The 24,563-nt window shown below is 46.4% G+C and overlaps 1 protein-coding gene across 2 annotated transcripts; it reads right to left on the bottom strand.

Moving 5' to 3' along the window:
- add2 (adducin 2 (beta)) lies at nucleotides 1-23,154 on the bottom strand. Of its 2 annotated transcripts, XM_088927927.1 has the most exons (15): nucleotides 22,704-23,154; nucleotides 14,654-14,897; nucleotides 12,750-12,891; nucleotides 11,935-12,086; nucleotides 11,075-11,155; nucleotides 10,369-10,518; nucleotides 9,474-9,617; nucleotides 9,112-9,210; nucleotides 8,445-8,621; nucleotides 8,058-8,297; nucleotides 6,355-6,471; nucleotides 5,769-5,858; nucleotides 4,889-5,063; nucleotides 4,060-4,167; nucleotides 1-1,453 (listed from the first exon to the last, which is right to left on the bottom strand). In XM_088927927.1, the coding sequence occupies exons 2-15, from the start codon at nucleotides 14,852-14,854 to the stop codon at nucleotides 1,152-1,154; spliced, it is 2,178 nt and encodes a 725-aa protein (XP_088784053.1). In that variant the 5' UTR covers nucleotides 14,855-14,897; nucleotides 22,704-23,154; the 3' UTR covers nucleotides 1-1,151. The 2 variants fall into 2 exon arrangements, with proteins under 2 accessions (XP_088784053.1, XP_088784061.1); XM_088927935.1 differs by lacking the exon at nucleotides 11,075-11,155 and having other exon boundaries at nucleotides 22,704-23,117.
- Nucleotides 23,155-24,563: the final 1,409 nt, after the last annotated feature.

The raw sequence follows: 24,563 nt of genomic DNA, 5'->3' as shown, positions 1-24,563 counted from the left end.
TTTGAAAACCTCAGTGACTTCAATTTTAATGGCAGGTACATGTGCAATCTATGTTTTTTCTTCCCAGTATTTCACTTTCGCATTCTAATACTAAAAAAAAAACTAAACAAAAGACCAGCAAAGGTATAATACCGATAACAGCGACTGTATAGAATAACAGTAATAATATAATTACAGTTATAACAATAACAGCATCAGAAGTCTTTTGATAGATAAAAAAAATATTGTCTGCAAAAGGAAGAAGGAATGTTAAGTGCCTTCTGAGTCAGGTTACGCTCGTGCCTACAAGCCACACAAAAGCAGAAAGTGCTGCGTTATTCCGATCCATAATCATAATTACTAGTGGCATTTGAGCAATTTGCTATTAAATATGCTTTCCATTATTGGGTTTTTTTTTCCCTGATTCTTGTGAACAATCTGATACTTGTGTTGTTCTTGGTGGTACAGAAGATAAATGAATGAGACACAATAGATCACAATCGTTAATATAAACCATGATACTATGCTGTATATAATATATTTATATACTATTTACAACAGTGCACACCACTCTTCAGCTGCAGTGTAACAAAGAAAAGCGAAGAAGGAAAATGAAGGGAGTGTGTGTCTTCTGTGTGTGTGTGTGAATGCATGTGAGATCATACAGGATGATTTCTCCCAGATAAGCACACTCTTGTGCCAAGCGGGACCTACAGTAAATGAAAGGGTCTGATTATTGATGCCCTGAAGGCAGAAAACTCCTGTTGTTTCCTATGTAAGAGGAATTGAGGATAATGCCCCTTCTGCAGACACCATAGCCAGCGTCCTCATACATGTTACCTCACCCAGCCAACACAAGGTCACCTGTTACAAAGTGCAAATGTGTGAAGATCGAATCCGAAATATTTACATGTGCACGTGTGTGTGTGAATGTGTCTGAGTCAGAGGTGGTGACACAACAGAGGTCTTCCATGCTTAAAAAAAACACATCAGAGAATGGAAATAACAGAACAAGGAAGAGAGATTTTATGAGCAGAAACCGAAGTGACCCTAAATTAGGCAGGGTTGGTCACAAGGCTCATCGGAGATAATGATGGAAGAGGCAGTGTTATCGCCAGCACACCAGTGAGAGAGAGCGAAACAGGCACGAGGAGAGAACCTAGAGCCGGTCCTCAGGCCTCAGCTTTCTCTTTCTGTTTCTTGCTTTTCTTGAGAAAGGAGGGGGCCTTGAACTTCTTCTTCTTCTTGGAGGGGGACTTGGAGGGCGAGCCCTCCGGGGAGAGGGTGGGCGCGGAGGGCGGAGCGTCGGTCTTGCCGCGGGGCGGAGCCTCCGTCTCGGCCCGCGTGGACAGCTGCTGCATCCCCTTCTGCAGTTCCTGCTCCGCGCCCTGCTCCTCCTCCTTCCCATTGAGCACCACTGCCGGCGGCCCGTCTGCCGCCACCTTCGAGACGTCTGTGGTCTTGCCTTCTTTGTCTTCACAGAGACAAAAAAAAAATGAAGAGCGAAACGTACAAAACACGTGACTCAGCCTGCAGCACAAAATGTAGGAATCAGTCTTACAAGACATCTGTCAAAGTTTTTGCTAAGTGACAGAACACCTGTATACTGTGAAGTTACTCTATAACCACAAGCTATAAGATTTGAGACCAAGTGCATTTTTTATATGTCATTCATTGATTTTTATTTATTGGTTAAAACAAGGATTTTACTTTTCTTAAGATCTGAAGTTATTTGTCCTGGAAAAGGTACTTTTTTTAGTTCATGTGGAAATCCGTTTCCTTCCCTGCAGCATGATGGGAAACTGGGATCTTAGGGTATCCTGTGCCTTAACTCTAGTTTGCAAAATCTTTAGATATTTAAAGGTTCTTGCGTTTCTTCCGTATTTTGTTTCAGTTCTGTCAAAGAATAACCTAAGTCATAAAATAATCACTGACAAGGTTAGTCAAAATATTGTCGACAAGTATCAATGGCAATTATTTTACTAAAGTTTTGTTTTCTCCTCCACAGATGGCGATGGTTTGTAAGGTAACTGTTAGAAACTTTGATATTTATGCTTTCGTTTGAAACCTTTTTTGTCACAGTAACCCATGAATAATTTGTAATAAACTGTCAATGTTGTTAACAGCATTTGGACTAACCATGTATATTTCTAAAGAAATATTATACTTGAAAATAAAGTATAATAAAATAAATCATAAAGTGTCTTACCTCTTTTTTTATCCATACAAATATGTGTATGTGATGTTAATATGTAAATACAACACTACTTCATATATCTAACAATAGATATTTACTCTCTTTTGCTAAGAACAGGCAAAAGCCTGTGTAACTGAAAAATGCTGCTTCTTTTATTATCAGTATCCAAAGGTTTCTCAATACTTACTATAGAGACAAGAACTCAGAATCGGAGGACATTCCTATGGGTCAGTAGTGGGGGACAGAGACAAAGACAAGAGAGAGAAAGAGACACAGTTGTGGAGACAGATGGCGAAAACAAAACACAACACAGTGACCTGGTAACAAGACACGCACCCCACATTACACACAGCGCACCCGGCCTTGAGGCCTTGAGTGTGTGCAGCTCCCAGCCTCCGCGCGCACTCCAGGAAGAGCACAGCGCGCTGCTCAGACACTGCCTGTGGGCCTGCAGGTTCTGTACGAATGACCTCATGCTGTTTTCCCTATTAATCTTTCTCATCCTTTCACTGTACAATGGGGCGGGGTCAGGTATTTAAAGGGACACTGCAGTCCCAATTTCTCAGACCAGTTATTAAATCTAGGAAACAAAGTGAATTCATTGACGGTATAGAACAATTTTCAAAATTTTGAATTCAGCAGAAAATTGCAAATTATGTGAAAGTACTGTAGGTTGCCATGTTGTCGCAAACCCCTGGTCTTGCCACAGGCGAGAGTGAGAGTTCCCACGAATTGTCACGTGATGCTGCCCTTCCTGCTCACTAGTCCCTGAACCGACTAATGTACTGTGATGTACGATTGAATAAGTACAGGCTGTGCAGCAGACATTTCACCGCAGAAATGTTCCAACGTGATCTGCATGCAGAGTTAAAAAGTAAGTTCCATTTATTGGCAAAACCGTCTTGAAGTCGAGAGCAGTATTTCTGTTGGATTAAAAGAGAGGTATTCACAAGCCTGCCAGTTTACAATGTAATAAGGCCACAACACATCACCAAAGTTTTGTTGCCTCATTCTGAATTACAGAATATGGCGCTGCACATACCTGGAAATTTCATCTATTTTGTGACGTAAATTGGAGGTTTTACAAGTTACTGTGAACATTTTTCTGTTATTATGGTTTGAAAATGCACTCATCAATGCTGATTCTTTCGAACCCCGAAATATGAATATAGCATTGCAGTTTCCCTTTAACGGTTCTTATGTTTGCGGAGGAGAAGAACTCTGAAAAATGGAGCTAACATGAACTGCAGAGAGGTCACTGGCTACAGACCTATCAACAGGCTCGGCAAACATCTTCAGATTCCTTAAGAATCACCTGCGTATGTGTGTACATGTGTCTCTGTACAAGTGCCTATACAGTACACATGTCCAGTGATGTGGAAAAGCTTCAGCTCATCTGAATCATAAGTTGCATATGCAGCCCTTTTCTGGCATAAATGGTATAAAAGTATAACATATTATTTAACAAGATGCGACAACGCAAAACCTGCCAAACGAACTAACAATATTTCTTCCAGCCATTTTTGAACAATAACACTCTTTGGAAACGAGTGTTACTATTATTATCTCAGTTTTGCATATATCTTAAACCTTTTAAAATGGCTGTTTTTGTAATAAGCTCTATGGTTTAATAAAAGCCCTTTTAAATACAGATGAGTCAAACCTTTTCTATACTGTATTTACTGTATATGCTCTACAAATTTACACATATATATACAGTATGCATACAGGTGAATACACATACGCAGGTCGTATCTGTCCTTATAGACATGTATACATGTATGTACAGTGCACATATGGAGAAGGAGGAAGAGACTCAGACATTTACACAGGTAGACACCTCCTAGCCTAGTGCTGTCCTGGCTGATGGCCTCCTCTCTCACCTGTGGGGGGCGTTTTGGAAGGGGAAGTGACCGGGGTCTTAGCTGGGGAGGTGGGGGGGCTCTTTGCAGGGGGGGTCTCAGTCTCATTCACCAGCTGCTCTTCAGCACCTGGAACACACAGACAAAAAGGCAAACAGAAGTGTGAGAGAGAGGCAGGCAGATGATTACAAACATGGAATGTAAGTAGGAAGGAAAAACACTACTGGGGTTCATGCAAGTGCCAGTTTTTATTCCAGGTGAGCTCTCAGTTACTTAATTGATCCCTTAATTGAACACAATAATAGCATTAATTTGACCTTTTTAACTCTTTATAGTTCCTAAACACATTAGAGGTCGTCTTTTTTGAGTGCTGCGTTGCTCTTCAGATGTAATTTAAAGTGTCCAGTTTTTGACTAGGAAAACTGTTAGCATAGTTTGCACTTATGTTTCATCAGATCCATACATGAGCCTTTAACAGTAGTCAAAGAAGAGCTATGCCATACTGATGACCCTCATATATGGTCTGTGGGACTTACTGGACGTGACCAGAATTCAATCTCTGGACAGTTCTGCTTTCTAGTATCGTGAAACAGTCAGAGCTGAATAATATTCATATATCCCATTATCCACAGTATTTTCTGATTGCTTTTAAAAACCTCACATTCCTGAGTAATGTTCTTGTCCACACAGATACTTTGGATAAAGAAGAGCAGGCATACTGTATTTGTGCTGGTGCGTGGCTGTGTGCCAGCAGTGGCAGCAGAGCCCTGTCCCCCTCTAGTGAGGGGACTGGGGGACACACGGACGGGGGCGCTGTGTGAAGGAGGGTGGGAGTGGCAGACCGACTGACCGTCCTGCCCCAGCTGCTGTTTCCTCTGCACCTCCCTCTTGTACTCCTCCAGCTCCTGGTCGGTCAGCTGGCTGAAAGGGTTGGGGGGCTCAGGCTCCGGAGGCGGGGGCGGCTCCTGGGGGCCCTGGGCGGACTCCTCGCGTGTCCCTGCCAGGGCCAGGTCAGCGTCTGCAGACTGGCGCACACAAGGGGTGGAGGAGAGAGGCTGAGAACATTTGGAGTTGATTTTTTGCGACACTTTTAATTTTTTTCTGCTGAATGTGTTTGCCAATAAAAGAAAAAAACAAGCAATTAAAATGAGACAGGAAGACTAGGCCAGCAGGCACACAGTTTGATGGAGACTGTAATGTGCAATGGCTGCTGTAATGGAGAGAAAGACACAGAGGCCTGAAGCACCTGATAAAGGAAAGGCCTGACAGACAGATGTGAAGGCCCAGGTTTTAGTCTGAGACACAGACACACGCAATCTGGCAGGGATGGCAGAAAGGAAGCAGGAGTAGCAGCCACACTTTGACAAAAAGACACATACAAACACATACATCACATGCACACTTACACATGCATACACACACTCTCACTCATGTGCATCTATACAGTATATGCACACATGTGCACATACCCACAAAATGTGCGCACATGCATACACTCATTCACACACATGCACATGTGCACAAACACATTCACACATAAGCTTGCACACTCATTCACACACACGTGCACACACATGTACACATGCGCACGTGCACACACTCATTCACACACACACACGCACATGTGCATAAACATATTCACACATACATGTACATACTCATTCACACACACACATGCACACACAGATGTGCTCGTGCACGCAGGTGGAGTGTGCTGCTCCAGGTCGTACCGGGCTCCTGCTCTTGTCAGCGATGACACTGGCCAGCAGCTGGGACTGAGGCCCAGCCCACTTCACATCCTGGCGGTTCTGCTCCCTGATCTGAGACAGAAACAGAACAGTAAAAGTGAGAATAGGAGCTGCCCCTCAGGTGTGCTGCACTGAGCTGTTCCTTATTAGCTGGCCTAGGTTCTCTTGGCTTTTGGAGCAACAGCGCCCCCGACTGCTTGCAGCCAAGTCTTGCTTAAATGAGACAGGTGCTGGATCTCCTGCACGGCGCTGTGGGATTCTGCAGCACGTGGGAGAAAGAACATCCCTGACAGGCAACTGTGTCAGAGGAGAGAGCCTACAGACGGAGGGACTCCATCCCCTCTCACCCTGACCCTAACCCCTTCATACAGGAAAGCCCAGTCCCACATGAGGATCACAGCCACACCATGCTGCAGAGGACCAATCGCATCCAGTCGGGGCCGTGCTTGGTGCTCATGAGGTCCTCATGTGGCAGGACCACAGGAAAGCTTGCACTGTGCCTGGCTCTACTGCTGCCCTGGTTCTGTGTGGTGGCACTGGTGAGCCCCGCCCCACCCCGCCGCCCTACCTTGTTCCGTGTCTCCAGGACCTCCTGGGGGTTGGTGAAGAGCGGAACGAACTGGTTGGGGTTCTCGATCTTGATGGCCGTGCCACTGCTGAGCTTCACCTCCTCTGCTCTGAGCCACTGTCGCGGAGAGAGGAGGAGAGGTGGGATGTAGGGGGTGAAGAGGAGCACCCTGCATGAGCACCCCAGACGAGTTCAGTCTCCTAGTCCAGTACTGGGCAGTTCCTGAGGATGGGCCCCAAATTGTGTGACACTGTGTCTAATCTGTAAGTGGGGATCTGAGGAGAGGGGAGTCTCTGACAGCACACACTGCTGGACCAGCCTCTAGAAGCAGGTCTCCTCAGAGGGTTTCATTCCAATGTGTTGAACTCAGGCAATTGTTCAGGTCATTTCAAGACAGGACCTCATTTTCAGCACTGCCCGAAAATTCCCTACCTATTCTCAGCTGAACCTTTCTGAAGGTTTAATGCAAAAAATAAATTCCAGTATTTAGCAGGGATAAAACACGTGTTTGTTGGGCACCACACTCAAAGCGACCATGCTTGTGTGGTCACCTGGATGTCATGACATGTTTATCCCACCAGAGGGCAGCAGAGGCTCTGCAGAAGTCAGCTCGGATCAGCGGTTTTCCTCTGCAATGCAGGGTAAGAGATGGAGAGAGGTGGGGGGAATGGACTGAAAGGAAGACAGATCAAGGCTCTGTCCACTGTGTTGATCCATACTTTCCCTGGCCTGGGTGGCAGGGGGATGGGGGTATGAGCAGAAGATGTTTACCTGCTTGACATTTTTTTGTGTTAGATATTAGATTAACTGCAGAAAATTAAATGATAAATGCAATGATAAAAAAGATAGTGTTTTATATGAAATAACTGTGTTAAAATGTGAAAATTAATTGGTGAATGATATTGTCTGCTATATTAATATCTTGCATTATATGTCCAATAATAGTGTCCCATGTAAAGTAGCCTTGACTTAAACAACAGAGGAATATTGTCAAACTCTTCTTTGTGCAATTTAATTAATCTAAAGGAGCATGTGTACTGTCTTTTGTATACAAGAAGTATAACACCCTGTCAGTGAGCACTGCCGGGTTAAAGGCATGTCTCAATTCTGTGAAAACCAGAAATGACACGCCTTTACAGACATATGTTATTCTTGATGTGGAACTGCAGAAACATGCACTCTACATAGGTTTCTATGTACATAGAGTAGGTATTCCGACTGTAACTGCAGGCTGTAAGATTTTTCCAACTTATTCCATCCATCCATTTTCTAACCACTCTGAAATGTTTGTGTGTTCTCCCCATATTTGTGTGGGTTTCCTCCAGGTACTACGTTTTCCTCCCACTGTCTAGAAACACAATAGTAAGGTAACTGATTTCAGGGCAAATCAGCCCTGGTGTGAGTGTGTGCGTGTGTTTGTGTCTGTGTGTGTGTCCTATAAAAGACTGGCGTCCTATCTAGGGTGTATCCCTGCACCCGTTGCTTGCTGGGATAGGCTCTTGTTCCCCCGCGACCCTGAGCTGAATGAAGCACTTAGAAAATGCATGGATGGGTGAGTCACCACAACTACACTGCAAAATGAGGTGCAAGATCTGCACCTTTAAAAATGCACGTTAACTGTACTTAAAAACAGCGAAGAGCTTTTTTAACATCGTCCAGGCAGGCTTGGCACAGTGTGACTAAAACGTGGGGGCGCTGCTCACTGTGGTCTTGGTGCCGGGGCTGGCCTGGTCCTGGCTGATGCGCAGGTACGAGTTGGGCGTGTTGAGCCAGCGCGTCTTCTCCTGCTGCTGCTTCTGGGTGTGGTGGCGCAGGGCGGGGCGGGGCACCCCGTCTTCCTCAAAGCTGAAGGCCGTCACGGTCGCGGGGATCTCCACCTCGCTGCGCGGCTTCACGCGCTCCAGCAGCACGGGGTGTCGGTATGCGTAGCCGGTACGGTAGCCCTGGAAACGCACCCAGAAATGCAGGGATGGGTAGAGCTTCATCACCGGGCGGCCATGACTCGTTTCATGCCAGTGTACAGTATGTCTGTGTATTTGTGTGTGAGTGTTCGGTGTCGGTCTTTAAGTGTGTGTGTGTTAAAACCTCACCAGATTGTCCATTGTCCTCATCAGTGCCTCAAACTCGTGCTCCCCCACACGACTCTTGTGCAGGGGTCCAAAGGTGGAGCCAGCCCAGCCCACTGAGCCAGCCTGGTGGGGGCGCTGCTTCTCTGGGTCCAGCTGGATCAAGTTCTGCTCGCCCCCTGCACTGCACAATGCTGACACCTACAGGTACACAGAGGGATAGCATGGAAGGATCAACACTCTGCATGGTGCTGACATCTAGTGGACCAGTCTTGCATAGCACATTTTGGAGGATTGTATTTTTACTAAGCTGTATAATATAATGATCCTTACACTTACATAGCGCTTTTCTGGACATTCCACTCGAAGTGCTGCACAGGCAATGTGTAGCCCATACCTGTAGCAGCTTCAGTGGGTTGCCAATTGTGAATTGCAGACTGATACAGCTGCTGGCGACTTTAACTACTGTTTTTTGTAATAAACTTAGGATCCCCAGCCTCTGACTGGGAAAAAAACTGGGTTCTGTTTAGGATACAGAGCTCAGCTGTGGAAACTAACCCCTGTACTATAAACCATCACTTTCCGAAGACATGGAACCAGGCCCACACCTGCTTAGTTTCGGTGTGTTGCCATAGAAACCAAGCTTTGCAAACAAGGCTGCCAATGGTTGAAAAGAGTTTTTACAGCTTACTTGTATCTCACAGGCTGCCTGGATGTGGTAGATCCTGTAGAAGGCCTCTTCCACAGACTCCCCCAGGGCCACAATGCCATGGTTTCTTAGCACCAGTACCTGTGCAAGGAAACCACAAAACTCATAAAATTACAGACACATGGATGGAAAAAAATATATTGTCCTTATGGGAAAAGACTCATCCTCCAAGACTCTTTTGGCCCACCATTTTTATATCTCTTTCCCTTCCTTTAGCTGCTAGACCCTTCTCCCTTTTTACCAGTTTTTCAATATATCCATCTTTCCACTCCCCATTTCTCCTCTCACTTCCCCCCACTCTGTCTCCTGCCCTCTGCTTCTCCCTCCTGTGGCCCCTCTCTCACTTTACAGGTGGGTCCCAGGCTCTTCTGGAGCTCCACCCTGTCTTCTTCCTCCTCCATCGCTCCGTTGTAGTCAAAGTATGCCACTCCGCCCACCAGCAAGGCCTCATGGGATATTGGCAGGAGGCCACACTTCATGGCAGAAACCTGTAGTGGACAAAACAACACAGCTTGTCCCATGCTGAAATTCAAAAGAAATCTTAAGTTGTCTGTGCCTAACTAAATGAGTAGCCATGTTTATATGTCAGTTCCTGTATGAAGTCTATGTGTGCGTCTTGGTCTGTGTATTTCTATGTGTCCATGTGTATCTGTATCTCTCTATGTGTGTGTTGCGGTGTGTGGGGCTCAGTCTATGTCTATCCTTGTGTTTGTCTCTCTTTGTGTTATAATGTCTAGGTACTGTATATGTGTCTGTGTTTCTATATGTGTATGTGTGCTAGCGGGCCCATGCCTCTGTATTTTTGTGCGTGCATGTTGTGTATGTGTGCTGACCTGTGTCTCTATGTTCCTGTATGTGTATGTTCTGTATGTATGCTAGCCCGTGTCTCTGTGTTCCTTTGTGTGTGTATGTGTGTGTGCTGGCCGGTGTCTCAGTGTTCCTATGTATGTGTGTATGTATACTGGCCCATGTCTCTGTGTTCCTGTATGTGTATGTTGTGTACAGTATGTATGCTGGCCGGTGTCTCTGTGTACCTGTATGTATGTGTGTGTGCTGGCTCGTGTCTCTGTGTTCCTCTGTGTATGTGTGTATGTGTGTGAGCAGGCCTGTGTCTCTGTGTTCCTATGTGTGTGTGTGTGTATGTGTGTGTGCTGGCCAGTGTCTCTGTGTTCCTGTATGTATGTGTGCGTGGCTGGCCCTTGTCTCTGTGTGTGTCTCCGGAATCTCGTGGCTCTGTACCGCTGCAGTGGCTGGGGTGTGCAGGTGGAGGACACAGCGCACGTCGGGCCGGGCGGAGTAGACGGCAGAGTGAAGGTGGAAGCTGGCAGTGTCGACCTGGAGAGCCGTGCTGCCCCTCTCAACCAGCTCCCCCAGAACGTTAACCTTCACCTGCAGAAGGAAGCCTGAGGATCAGAACACCCCAAGAGCTGGCAGATGCAGCGGATTCAGAGAACAACACAGGAAACACAGAGAGGGCAAAAAACAGTCATCTGAGGGAAGGGAAGGGCTTGATTCTATCTAGAGCATCAGGGAATCAGGGATCCAGAGATCAGCACAGACAAGGGATCAAATCCCAACACACCTACTAATATACTGCCTCCTGGCATGCACTGCCATTGTGTGCCAGCCTGTGCTGCGATGCTAGGGCACTTGTTCACTGTTCATTGGAACATGTACCCCATGGTTACATTAGTACATGTCACAAATTTCATTTCTCCCCAGTGCATGGATTTCATGGCATTTTCCGGTTTCTCTCTGATATTTCTTAAAATAACTAGTTTGATTATTGCCACGTGTCATGTCTTCAATAGGGCCAAAGGCCTGGGAGAAGCACAGAGCAAGAGGAGCATGATGCTCCCCCAGTGCTGTGTGGAGACCCAGGACATCCAGTCCCATAGGAGAGTCAGCCAGAGGGAGACTGCACTGCTGGAGGAACAGGTCTTACCAGGCTGGAGGCTGTCACTTCACTGAAGGAAAGACCCCTGGGGATGATCAGGAAGTGCTCTTGCTCCTTGCTCACTCTCAGCTGCAAACAAAGGTACGCATGGTTTCAGAGAGTTATAGTCTAACACAGGACAAAGTGCTAGTGATTTACTTCTGTGGCAGGTAAGCATGTTGGAATGGTCAAGTACAAACACTCTGCATTGCTCTGTTATCTGCTCATGCTTAATGCAATGGCATTCAAGTATTCTAGAAGCATGGAGGTTAGCTCCGCCGCTTCACAGATTTTAGGTCCTGGTTTCGATTGCAGACATCAGAAACGTCTGCCTGGAATCTACACATTCTCCCTGGGTTTTCTCAGAGTACTCCAGTTTCCTAATATCTCCCAAAGTTAAGCTGGCTTGGATAACTGGTGTCTCTTTAAACAGTCTGTCTGTGCTTGTGCGTGAGCCAGGCGATGAACTGGGATACCCAGTCCACAGAGTAGTGGCACAGTGCTTCCAAGACGAGTTGTGGATCACCACAACCCCTTGCAAGGAATTATAGGCTAATGAATGGATGGACACTGGCTTCTCCCGGGGTTGATGTATTAGAAATTGACATTTTTTATGAAAGAGCACTTTGGGGACATTGTTTTCTCCATGAAAGGTGTCACATAAAATTAAAATAAATTGTCTTTTAAGGGCAGTCCGCAGGACCTACTGAATAACTATGTGTGTGACTTGTGATGTTGCCATTCCAGGTTCAACCAAGAACATGGAGGTGAAGAATGGCAGATGGATTCACAGTGAGAGAAGTGCTACCCAGCCGGCTCGGCTGCAGCCTGGGAGACAGGAGGTCGGTCACACAGTCGGACAGACTCACAGTGAGGTAGGTGCTGGAGAGCTGGGCCCAGCCATGCAGGTCCAGCAGCCGGTAGACGCTAGCCAGCTTACAGCGCATCAGCCTCTCGCCCTTCACCAGAGTGCCAGGCTCCGTGGCCTGCAGGTCATTGATCGGGGTCACCATCATCAGGCCTGTGGGGGACACGGAGGCAGAGGGGCGCCAGGCATCAGTCTGAGTCACTGTCATAAAAATCCAGCTGCGAGTTTAAAAACCAGCCTTGCATGATTCAGCACACCGACAAAGCAAACAACGGAGTTGCAGCAACATTATAAAAACCATGAAGTGTGTGGGCTCCAGTGCATGTTGTTGAAACATTCTTTACAATGATCTTGCAACTAAAATATAATTTTAACCCAGTCTTTCCGCAATGTTTACTTGTCAGGGTGACACATACAGAACATGAACATCCTACTGCCTGATTGTCTGACGTAGACTGATTGCTCCCATCCAGTGACATTTAAAGACCTTGCTAAAATATTTGGTCTAACATAACCAAACGACAACTTTTCAGCAACATTTGGAAATGTCGTTACAACACTTTGTGATGGCTGAGAAGCTACCAAGCGGAGATATGTCCAAGTCTATTTTCTGCTTTCTGTTTTGCATGGTGTGGCAATCATTTAAGTTCTTCACTTATTTAAAACTGACTGAGCTCCTTTGATTAACTAAAAAAGAGAAATTATCCACATTTCCTGCATGGAGCCATTTTATTACCTCCGAAGCACAGCCCAACCGGCTCTTCTTCGGTTATCTGCGCCTTGCAATGCATAGGGGTGTGGAGGGAGGGTACCTACTGGAAGGGGAGATGGGCAGGGAGGCTGGGGCCCCATGCGAAGCCATGAACTCGACAATCTGCCGTAGGGCCCAGAGATTGGAGGAGTTGTTCCCTTTCTTGATCTGCTCCTGGATCAGGCTCTCCAGCTCCTCTCTGAAAGACTGAGAGGACAGACACAGCGCCGCGTCAGAGCTGTCATCATCCTGTCGCTGACTGCCAGAAAGGAGTGGGCCTGTGTGCTCTTACTAAAGCATCGATCCAGAGCGCAGACAGGCTGTTACTGTGACAGAGACTGCTGAGCTGTTCAGAAAAACTGCATCTGTAAAAGTAAAGTAAAGCAATGCCCAGGAGCAGAACGAGCTCATCGGTGTCAGCTCCAATGAATAATAATCATTCCTTACACTTAAATAGTGCTTTTCTGGACACTTAACTCAAAGCGCTTTACAGGTAATGAGGACTTCCCTCCACCACCACCAATGTACAGCCCCCACCTGGATGAAGCGCATCACCTCTGAATGAGAGCATCACCGTCACAGAGCTGAGTATACCTGCTCCTGGTATCACCTTGTAGCTGCTCAGATTCTTTTCTCCTTTGTTCATGGAACTGGCTTAAGTCATCTTCCTGTCCTGCCTCAGACTGGGGCACTGTGTTACAGAGGAGTGCTAATGCTAAGCGAGCGGTCCTCTCTCTGAGACCAAGACAGCTGTCTCCACAGCCGGTTATTGGGGTCAGTGAACAACCGAACATCTGAGGCCTCATGCCCCTGAGACCAGCCAGCAATTAAAATGTCACAGGGCTGTGTTAACCCTCCCCTGGGAGCAGCTGGCAGCCAAGACTGTACACGGTTAACCCCTTCACTGCCCCATTGCCAGTGCCTTTACAAGAAAACACCTCCTCCTGTGCTTTTACAAGAAAGTACCTCCTCCTGCACTGACAGTGTTGCTTATTTAAAGCAGGGCAAAGCAAGAGACGATACAAGCTGGCTATTCAGGGCAAAATGTTTTCTGTCTTAACATAAAATCTTGTTACTGTACATTGCAAAATTCTGCACTTTGTACCCTCTTTGTTTCTTGCTGGTTCGTGTTTGAAATCAATTCTCCAGTTACCTTCACAAAATGGCAGTCTTTGGGTTGGAGTGAAAATGCTTTGACTATCACCGTGGTAGTGTGCACTGAATATACCGATTTGCAGGTGTCCCTGTACCATGTTCACTACTCTCTGTTATAAAGTTAAAATGTGTTAACTTCTTCACTAAGTTCAAATACATCTTCACTGTTCTATGAAGTTTTTACTGTTTTACTAAATAAGATTACGTGTTATCTTATGCACTGTTCTACTTTTTTTTGATGCAGTGACTCCGTTTCAAATATAGTGGTGTACCAAATAATCTGTAAATCCAAAGATACAGTACACCCACACAGAAAAGCGAGTGTTTCACCATACACTTCACACATTGTTACGTGTGCAGCTGAACGCTTGGCGTGTGCCTGTCTTGTGCTGCGTTGTGTTGTGTTGTGTTGTGTTGTACTGCTGATCATTAAGAGCATTGTGGAGCCCTTTCTCTATCCCTCTTTCCCTCTTTCAGTGGCTCAGAGTGCAGCTGTCCTGCGGTGATTTGTACTGATTGTTAATCTCAGCTGCAGGCCAGCTGAGGTTTGGAGATAATCAGGTCTTTGGAGATCTTAATGAGGGGTGAAGAGAGAGGGAGGGGGAGAAGGGGGCCTGGTGCACACATCAACCCACCACCCTGCTGGGGTAGATAGCTCCTGCAGACACAAGGGGGGGGTCCAGGCCGCAGCCCCCCCCTCCGGCGGTCTGGGCCGCTAGTCAGCCGACCTGAAATCTCACAGGACCAGCCCGTAGGTTTCTAGAGCTGGTGCGGGTTCCTGCAGGTCTGCCCAGACAGGGACTGGCACACTCACGGGGCTCTGCAGGATGACGGAGACGCGCTTCTTCTGCTCCATCATGCTGAAGTCCTGCTGCAGGCGGGGGGCCGCGCTCCTCGTGCGCAGGAAGTCGGGGTCGCTGTCGCTGCTCCGGCGGATGTAGCTCTCCTTGTGGGGCGACGGGGAGGGGCAGGGCGAGGGGGAGCAGGGCCCCTCGGGGAGGGCGTTGGTGCTCATCGTCACAGGGTGGTCAGAAGAGGGGGACAGGGGGTTCAGAGAGCTGGGGAGAGAGGGGGGGAGGAGACACGAGGCTCAGGGTTAAGTGCAGCAGGCAAATCAAAGCTCACGTGTGTCCCTGCAACCTGGTCTGTTCCTGGTAAGTTACTGTCCCCATAGTCCTTCCTAAAGGTCTCCATTGACCCCAGCCTGAACCACTCACCCCTGGGCTACCCCTGCAAATGTTAACCACTCCTTGAACAACCCAAACTACTCATCATTCCTCCCGCAGGTGAACCCAAAGAGCCCCAGTATCTTCCAGTTCTGACCTGTCCTCAGAAGGAAACACTAGACCAGTGTCTGAAGCACTCAGATAATGCTCATCATCACAAGGCGCTACATGTGGTACAGAACATTAAAACGAACTGAATTCTGCTCCCAAGGTATCACTTTGATAACTTAGAAGGAACCTTTTGGCAGCGTTATGGTGGCTGCTATGTTTTAAAAACAGCAAAGCACATGAAAGGTTAGAAACGAGTGGAGGCCATTGAGCCCATCAAACTACCATCATTTGGTACTTAACGTAACAAATTGATCGAGGGATCTCCAGCCGTTTCTTCAAGGAAGCTTCAATGACAAACTCGAGTAGCTTGTTCCATGCTCCCACCACCCTTTGGGTAAACAAGTGCCTTCCGTTCTGAGCTTCAGATGCACTTCCCCGTAGTTTCCCACTTGTGTTCTCAGGTTTGTGCTTCACTGTTCTTCCTGATGTGAGCCACTGGGTTGACTTTGTCAAAGCCAGTGAGGATTCTGAATTCTTGTACCAGGTCCCCTCATAGCCATCTCTGTTCAGAGTTAAAAAAGGTTCAGTTCTTTCAGCCTGGCAGTCTTCTGCTGCCATCTGTGTTGTTTGCTACAGATTTTATTGCACAAGTGTTAATATCCGAATCCAAGCAGCACAGATTGAGGAGGTTCCACAGTGGAGCAGTGAGGTTCTGGGATGAGGCCCTGCTTTTCTCCAGCTCCTTTCATGGCGATCGATGGGGCCGACAGACACTCAACAAACACACATACATAGAATTTTTTTTTTATTCTTGCTGATGGCTCCAACAAGCAACTATTTTGTCGAATTTTGCCCCTTTCTTGCTCTGTTCTTTTGCTGTGTGTGTGATATCCAGCTCTGTCCTGTGGCTCCTCTGTCTGGCCCTCTTACACACACAGACACTCTTACTGCAGATTGGGCTTTTCGGATTCTTTGTTTTATTTGAATCACTCAGCTTCTGATTGGAGTGGTAGTGAGTTTCAGTTTCCCTGTGAAGAGCACGCCTGGCACTGTATTTGCTGCCACAGCCCCTGTGCAGACTAACAGCTCGTTCATGAAACACGGTCCTGCAGAACGCAGATAAAAGAAACAGACACCACACCCACTGCTCCCCCCCACCATCTCGCTGTGCCTCCTGTCAGTGCCTGGCCTGCTCCCCTCCTCACTCCTGTCTCTGACTGTCTGACTGTTTCTCCAAAGTAGGCACCTGCCCACCTACAGCAGGGTGAAAGTTTCTATTTTCGTTCAACAGCATTGTTTAAATATGAATCTGCTGCAGCAGAGGATAGAAGTCAGGGTGCACTGTGCAAGGAGAAACATCTTACTTAACACAGCATTTCAGCAGGATTCTCATTTCCATTTCCAGAGACTGCTCTCCGATGGGCTGACACACGGTTACATTATCTTTGAGAGGACACTGACGTTGCTCCTATGGGGACAGCTCTAAATAGGCAAGGATGACTCAAGACGAAAGTAAATTCGTTATTCTGGGGGTAACCTTATAGTGTTATCAGAAGTAGCTCCTGACTTCATGCTCATATAAGAGGTAAAATAAAAGCTTCAAGATGCTTGCAAACAACACTGCTTTCCTTGCACTTACATGTACATATAAACAGTGTGCCTGTATATACATTTTAACAGCATGCCTCTGCACAAAAAATGAACAGTTATATTCTTATAGATTTACTGTAAATGCAATAAAATAATTAAATAACAGCCTGTGAGTTACTGTATGTTTGTAAGGCATTTTTAATAGGAAAGCTGTCTGATTGTATCACCCTAAATATAACCCAGTTTAACATAATTCACAACTGCATGACTCAAGTCCCGAATTCCTTCTTAAAATTCCAGGACAGGCTCTGAGCTGCAACACCCCTCACCAGGAGCACACAACTTTCTGATAATGTATGGATGGACTGAATGAACAGCCATCAGTAAAACATCCTCTCCAGACTAATTAACTCACTGACTGAGTTTGCTTGCTTTCCTTTTGTGGTCTCAGCAGGAGGCTTTAATTCACCTCATGGGCAGAGCGGCAAGAGCCCTGAGCAGAAAGTTAATGCGCCTGGTTAGACCCCTTAATGCAGATCAGCTTCTCTTCGAGGGTCTGCCTGAAATCTATTTCCGGTGAGGGCCAGGCAATTCAAATGACTCTGCGTTTTACAAGCTTCAGGGAACTGGCACTTTTCAAGCCTGAAAGAGCCGTGCTAAGTAACTGAACCTCAAAACATGACATGTCCTGAACTTGACAGAAAATTGTGCAAACTAATACACATCTGGTGTGAACTTTTATAACTAAGTAAGGAAACCAGATGTTAATGCAGATTCAGTATTTATTGTCACCAGTGCCAAGCGCCTGTGTGTTTTATGTGACCAGCCCGTGGCACAGGCTTAGCCCTGGGGATTTCAGACAGTTTTGCAAAAACTTTAATGTTAAGAATAATCCTGTGTCAACAGAGGAGGAGATTAAAAGACACAGCACCGTTAAGAGCAGCGAAATCCAAGCCTGCACTGAAAATACCACAGCTTTTTGGAAGGATTAATTATCACTCCACTTTTCGAACACTGAACTCATTCTTTCTTGGCTTGGGCCAGATGAAGACTCCTCCCTCCAGCCCTTGACAATGCAAGCACACAGCTGTGTTGAATGAGTGCGTTCATACCTGCCTCTCCAGCGGCCTGTCTTTCCTAGTTCTGTAGGGGTCCCTTTATTAACCCCCAGCCACATGGCTGCGTTCACTGCAGGGCACCCGCGCTCACAGAGACACTCTCACCCGCGCTCGCCTGCGCCCAGGCACTCCCACACACCCCGGCAAACGCGCCGTGCTGATAACCTATCAGATCCTCCTGCCGACACCACCAGGAGGACGCTGGCTTGTCGCTCCAGCCTTCTGTCGCCACGCTTTCAGGCTGCTGTTTTGAAAAACGGTTTTATTGGCACGTGTTCTGCAGTTTAGAGAAAGGGTGCACAGATCCAGCAAGGGTAAAATGGAGGCGCCGTGAACCTTTTCGACATTGAAATGCATGCGTATCACTTCTTATCAAACAGAGGCCATTTAAACCTCTTTTTAAAAAATGCTGATCACATACAATATATTCTTTGATGTACTCCCAGGCAATCGAAGTAGAATACAATGAAAACTGAGTGGTACACAGTATTATAAACAATCTATCATTTGCTGTATTTTTCAGGGGCTTTATTACAAAATGTAGGCATTCATTTGTCTAAATCCATCTTACAGGAAAAACATTCCAAACTAAAAGCATATCACGGTGTTCTCCGGGAGCTGGTTTGGATTCAGGAAGACCAAGAAATAATCTGCCCAGTCAGCTTCCTTCTTGATGGACTAAAAACTATAGGATTTCCAGTGACTTAGGATCTCTTCCCTGTCGTGACGATGAGCAACCCCAAATTTCTCCCACTGATCTGTTCACCACACATGCCCCTGTGTATTTCAATACATTCCACACATATCAACCAATAATGTATCTAATGTTGGAATTTTAAAAGATTTCTCATTTTCTGAAAAATGAAAGATGCAGTAATGAGGACTTATATAGTATATACAGTGCCCTGCAAAAGTATTAACCCCCACATTTTCTAACCACTTCATCAAATTAGGGTCTTGGGGGAGCAGGAGACTATCCCAGCAAGCAATGGGCACAAGGCTGGGTGCACCATGGACAGAATCCCATTCCTTTATTATTATTATTATTATTATTATTACTACTATTATGGCTCACATGGCTGTTCTCGTTATTTATTTGATCCATGGCAATTCTCTTACCTTTGTTATTCAGTGGTATTGGGACTTAATTGTATTGACCAGACCTGTGAATGAGGCCGTTATTATCAAAATTTAAACCTTGTTTTTTTTTCCCCAATCCAGACATTAATTTAACTAATCTGCCTTTGTTGTCCACAGGAGACCTGCACTGGATCGCTTGTGTCTGTGTGTGCATGTCATTATCTGGTACAGCACAGGGCTGGAGACACAGCTGTTAACCTCAGAACAGCCCTCCATGGGGACACCCACAGAGACTGGGGTGACTCAGGGGGGAGGGAGGGAGGGGGAACTGCCATCTTCCTGTGCTCCGTGTCTTATTTACTATTCACTTCATTAATCCGGCGATGCGCAAGACAGACCACGCTCCCTCTGTCTGACTGTAAATTCTGGGTGGCAGAATATCCAGGCTAAGGAGGAGGTACTGCAGCTCAGATGAGTAAGCAGGCTGGCAGGGCATCCATTGCCAGTTCTGCATTTGCTGTAGATGGATGTATAGATGATTAGAGAGATACAAATTATGAGTATGACTATTAAATAGTTCTTGCCATTTCACAATGCTGATGTTCCCACCAACAACTCATAGCAATGCATGATCTTAAAACACACCTTAAATTTGAAAGGTGTTTCTTGTGAGATATGCAAGTATCTCCTATGCCTACTATACGCTGTGATGAAATACATCCCTGGGTGCTAATATCACATGCACATAAATATTTCTTTACTAAACAGGACAAAATACATGAGCGAATTACCAACAGTGGTGGACAATCAATATCGTTTTCTTAACAGAACACACTCTCCAGATAGTGAACTCCCCTACAGACGCTCTGTGTAAACAAAGGCTCAGGCTCATTGTTCAAGAGCCTCCTCCCTCCCAATGGATAATCTCTGTCCTTGCCCTTGATTTACCATACTAAGGTAGACACACCACCACAACTGGCTCAGCATCAAGCCCACAGAGAGAGGGAGGGACGCCAGGTCCATAATTACTTGATTAATGTCTCTATTGATGAGTAATTTGTAGCTGGTGCCACCGGAGTGCAGGCAGCCCAGCTACATATCTATCAATGAACGGTGCAGTGAGGGAGGCGGAGCACTGCTGTGTAGGGCGTATACGGTGTTAGTCACACACTGTTGGAGAAGGAGAGACATGGAAATTCCAAATCATCCCGTTCCCCATGAGCCCGAGGGACGTCCTCCACCCCACTGGAGCCGACTGTGCACTTGCAACTCTTTATGGATTTAGCCAAGATCATACCTGTTTGCCTAAATACGCACCGAAAAGCAAGAGAAGATAATGTGCTTTCTCCTGCTCTACAGCAGAGAGTGCTCGAACGCTGTGGGTCTCCTGACCAATCGCCTGTCTCTGCCACTCTGCCTCCCAAGATCATCAGCTCCTTAGCAGGGAACAGACTTTCCTCCTTCTTGCTGGGTTGTATTTAAAACCCCCCTGCCTTTATCGTACATGCCCTGTAGATCATTTTGATGCATTTTGCTTTCTTCCCCAGAAAGAGCACAACATCACAGGCACTGTGCTCAAAGTGATCACTGCAGAGGACTGAACATACTTTAATTTCCAAGCATGTTCTGTCTGGACAGATGTTTTCAGATGCAACCCCATTCCTTCCGAGAGAAATCCATCAGTGAGTTTTGCAAGCGAGAACAGTTTCTTTCTCTGTAGCACCTGGGAGTTTTCTGGCCCCACTAATCTGCCAGGGAGGGGTGGTGTTCTCAGGCTCTTCCCCTGTTGGACACTCCCTTTGCAAAAATATCCAGGTGCTTCGTTCGAAAGTGTTTTTTCTTCTGCTTTGGGCACTCCTGCTTGAAGAGCGGAGGAAATTTCTGCTGGGCCAAGGCAGGGTATAGGAACCCATAAAATATAAAGAGCAGAAAAATCAACAAATCAATACATCACCAGCAAGAAGGTATAACTAAAGCTGACAGATATAAAAGAGCAGCCATTTCCCCATGTAGAGTAGAAGGATGCCATTGATCTCAGATGACTGCTCACATTCCCTCTCTCAAACAGCAATGTGGAAATCAGTCTTCCTGCTGCCAGCAGGCTCAGTGAAACACTCTCTACAGCTTTCTGGCCATATTGAAATCATGCAGCCCTTTCTGCTACAGTATGCTGCAACTGCATGAACCGAATGCCTTCACAGGGAGAACGTGAACAACTCGGCCACAAAAAGGGATATTTGTTTATTTCATTAGTGGACATGTGACTGTGTCCCTGGGGGGCTCCAGAGACTGAAAGTACTTTATGGAATACTTAGTCTCCCTCTTAGAATTTCCATAGCCCAGCATGAAAGCAATTCCTGATGCCTCGGTTTATATACCTCATGCAACTACAAACAGATAGGGTTTTTAATTGCGATTTTACTTTCACACAAAGGAAAAATTAAAATATTTTTGTTGTGTACACTTCAATAGAAAATGAAAAAGCAAACAGGCAAGAAGAGCCTTTGCTGAAATGACTTCACCAGGACCACGCAATACCAGTGATTCAGTGCACCTGTTTTGGCCTTTTCTAAAATAAATGTTTTAACAAAAATGCGTGGTTAGGGCTTAGGGTGGATTTATATTGACGATGAAACGTAACACGCAGAGGTGGTGGTTTATAAAAAAAAAAAAGAGAGCCCTCCTTGCTGCGATACTTGCTTTCCATTGTCCTTTCCCACCCCCGCCTCGCCGCCTCCAGCCCCAGAGAGCATCGTTCTCCGTTTCCCGCTCCTGCCCTGCAGGCTCCGGGCTGCCTAGCAACCAGGCGCGGCTCAGCCCGCCGCAGCATCAGCACCAGCCCCAGCGGAGCCCAGGCGCGCGCGGGGCCCGTCCCCCAGGATTCCCGCGTTGTTTACCTCCGGGCGTCGCACGGCCATAGGCGACATGTCAGCCTAGTGACTGTGTGATGTGAGCCAACATAGCACAGCACACACGGCCACGGGATCGACTAAGAAAAACAGCCTCTGACAAAAACAGTTGAAAATAGGTCATCCCTACACGGGTTTTGTAACATACGCTTTGTAGCTTTACGACCCGATCGCTTTATTTGTGCCTGGTGATTTTGTTAAAATTATAGGGTACTATAAATGTATCCCCCATTGCAGTGTCGGGTTTCTCGGTGGACCAAACACCACACGCGCTTTTAAGACCCCGGCAGCTGGTCACCAAGTTCAAAACGTAACCTTCGATATAACGCTCCGAAAACCATTTAGCTATTTCAAAACTCTTTAGCTCTTTTTAAAAAAAAATAAGCGGCAGACCAGCCGTGGAATCAAAACAACACCCCGGATCAAATGATGGCTCGGCTCGCCGGCTGTCATGTGCCCAGTAATTCAGTCGTTTCTCTTCGACAAGAGTGAAGCCATTGATAACGCAGCCGTAAGCTTGCCTTCGCCGTCGGCCCTCAAGAAGCGCTCTAGTCTGCATCACCTTCTGTACCGCCGAAACACCGGAGAGGGGCAGACAGTGCATTTCTGTGTAAAGATGCGTTTCGCTGCACGACAGATTCCAGGCACCATTGCTTAAGTGAAGAACAGCTTCCTTAATATCATCGCTTAAGAACAGGATGAAAACCCGCATTTCTGAAGGACTCAAACATGATTAAGAAAACATTCAAATACACGCTGGTTGTATATTCTCCCCATAGAACGCCTTTATATAATAAAAACCCTTCCGACACAAACGAATAAAATATTCAAATACCACCTCCAAGACAGAAATGTATACAGGTAGCGATCTGAAGCTCATCACTGCTTACCTTGTTACAGCATCATCCGAGCCCTCTCCTTAATAGATATATTGGAAAGCAGGCTGCGGTTTGTCTATAAACGTATCACAAAACGAACCTGTTTTTATTTTCTATAAAATGCAATAACCAAAGCAACCCGATTCAGTGACAGCCCGCAGCGGTAACCTCTCGGTGTTTTCGCTTCATTATATCCTCGCAGTCTGGTGCTGCCGAACCACGCCTGCCTCTTCGATGCCAATGACCTCAGCTCTTTCGTACAGCTACCAAACCCCCCCTCCCAATTTAACGCAGAGCAGTTCCTTTTGTAAGGAAAGGAAATAATTGCTCGACGGTATTACTGAGCTACCGTTATGAAAACTATCGTTAACGGTCTAGGCGTTTTTCCGGTATGCATCCGATATCCCTGCAATAAATTCACCACATAGCCTATATAGGACTGGCAGCAGGCTACTAGTGCCCTACTCCACGAAATGCTTTCATCCAGCTTTCATCGATCCAGAATGTGGACGGAATGTCGCCCCCTGGCGTGAAATACGGGAATTGCATTTAGAATAGAGCTACTGTAGAGCTCCGTTTTTTTACAGTAGCAATCCTCCCCTCATTATGGTGAAAACCCACTCACAGCCAAAAAACTACGTTCTATGTTTGAACTACTATCTCTCTGGGTACTTAAAATAAGCAAAGTTTTATTTTTAAAGCATTCAAGATGAGCCAGAAAATTCCTGTACAATGGTTCAAGAGAATGAGAAATGGATGAAATCCATTAGCATCACAGCTTGGGGACGGGAATGAACAGACCTGACTTTTTCCTTAACAGTTCTTAAACACGGCAACTGCATTTCAAGAACTGTTCGGCTAAATTCACCCCAGCCTGCACAGCGAGCGTACAAAGAGAGCATGGTGGACTAATATGTGGTCAGAATTCACTTCCCTGGGCAGCTCTCATCCTCAGAGAGGAAGTGCACGGTGTCTGCAGTACAGCCTGTCAGACCACACATCTTCATCACAGGGCACAGCAAGCAAGCACTACAGGAAGATCCCTTCACAAACAATTTTAATAAGTGCTTTAGACAGGGCTTAACGCAAACATGCAAAAAACAGAACAAATGTTATATTGAATTGAACAAAAGTTAACGTGTAAAACAAAAAGGGCAATGGTGCCAATTCATTGCTTCACCCTTTTGAAAACCAGAGAACAATCCTCCAGATGCACATGTCCTGAAAGAACATTAAAAGAAAAAAAGTCAGTTACAGGCAGGATTGGTTACAAACAAGAGGAGGCCTTTCAACCCATCTTGGAAGAAACCAGGGTATCCGTTTCAACACCTTGGCTGGTGTGGAGAAGATCAGAGTAATGAAGCCAGTTCATAAATGGGGATTATTAGAAGGCCATGACTGGTAAACTCAGCCAGGACGTACATTACATCAGCAGAGCGGTGGCTCTGTGCCTAAGGACCTGCACCGGTGGCTGGAAGGTTGCTGGTTCAAATCCCACTGCCAGCAGAGGAACCCTACTCCGTTGGGCCCCTGAGCAAGGCCCTTAACCCCAACTGCTCCAGGGGCGCTGTACAATGGCTGACCCTGCGCTCTGACCCCAGGCTCTCTCCCTGTCTGTGTCTCATGGAGAGCAACCTGGGGTATGCAAAAAGACAAATTCCTAATGCAAGAAATTGTATAGGGCTAATAAAGTGATCTCTCTTACTGGGCCAGGACACCTCCCAGGAAAACCAGGTTAGCTGTGGGAACTTTTTCCTCTCCGAGACATTCTGGCCAAGAAATCACCCCAGCATGGTTACTAACAAGAGTCTGGCCTTTGGGCGAGATGTCAGCACCTCAGTTTAACTATGCGACTGTTAAAGATCCCATGGT

This window comes from Atractosteus spatula, chromosome 2 (genome assembly GCF_055471065.1).
Source record: "Atractosteus spatula isolate fAtrSpa1 chromosome 2, fAtrSpa1.hap1, whole genome shotgun sequence".
Taxonomy (NCBI): Eukaryota; Metazoa; Chordata; class Actinopteri; order Semionotiformes; family Lepisosteidae; genus Atractosteus; species Atractosteus spatula.
The sequence above is the reverse complement of the archived record's forward strand: the minus strand, read 5'-3'. Positions and strand labels throughout refer to the sequence as shown.

Excerpts from the sequence above, each read along its gene's own strand:
- add2 (XM_088927927.1), bottom strand. The coding sequence starts at position 14,854 with ATGAGCACCAACGCCCTCCCCGAGGGGCCCTGCTCCCCCTCGCCCTGC. Across the intron at positions 9,618-10,368 it reads ACACCCCAGCCACTGCAGCG|GTTTCTGCCATGAAGTGTGG; the intron begins GTACAGAGCCAC and ends TGTCCACTACAG. Across the intron at positions 5,859-6,354 it reads TCCTGGAGACACGGAACAAG|ATCAGGGAGCAGAACCGCCA; the intron begins GTAGGGCGGCGG and ends TTTCTGTCTCAG.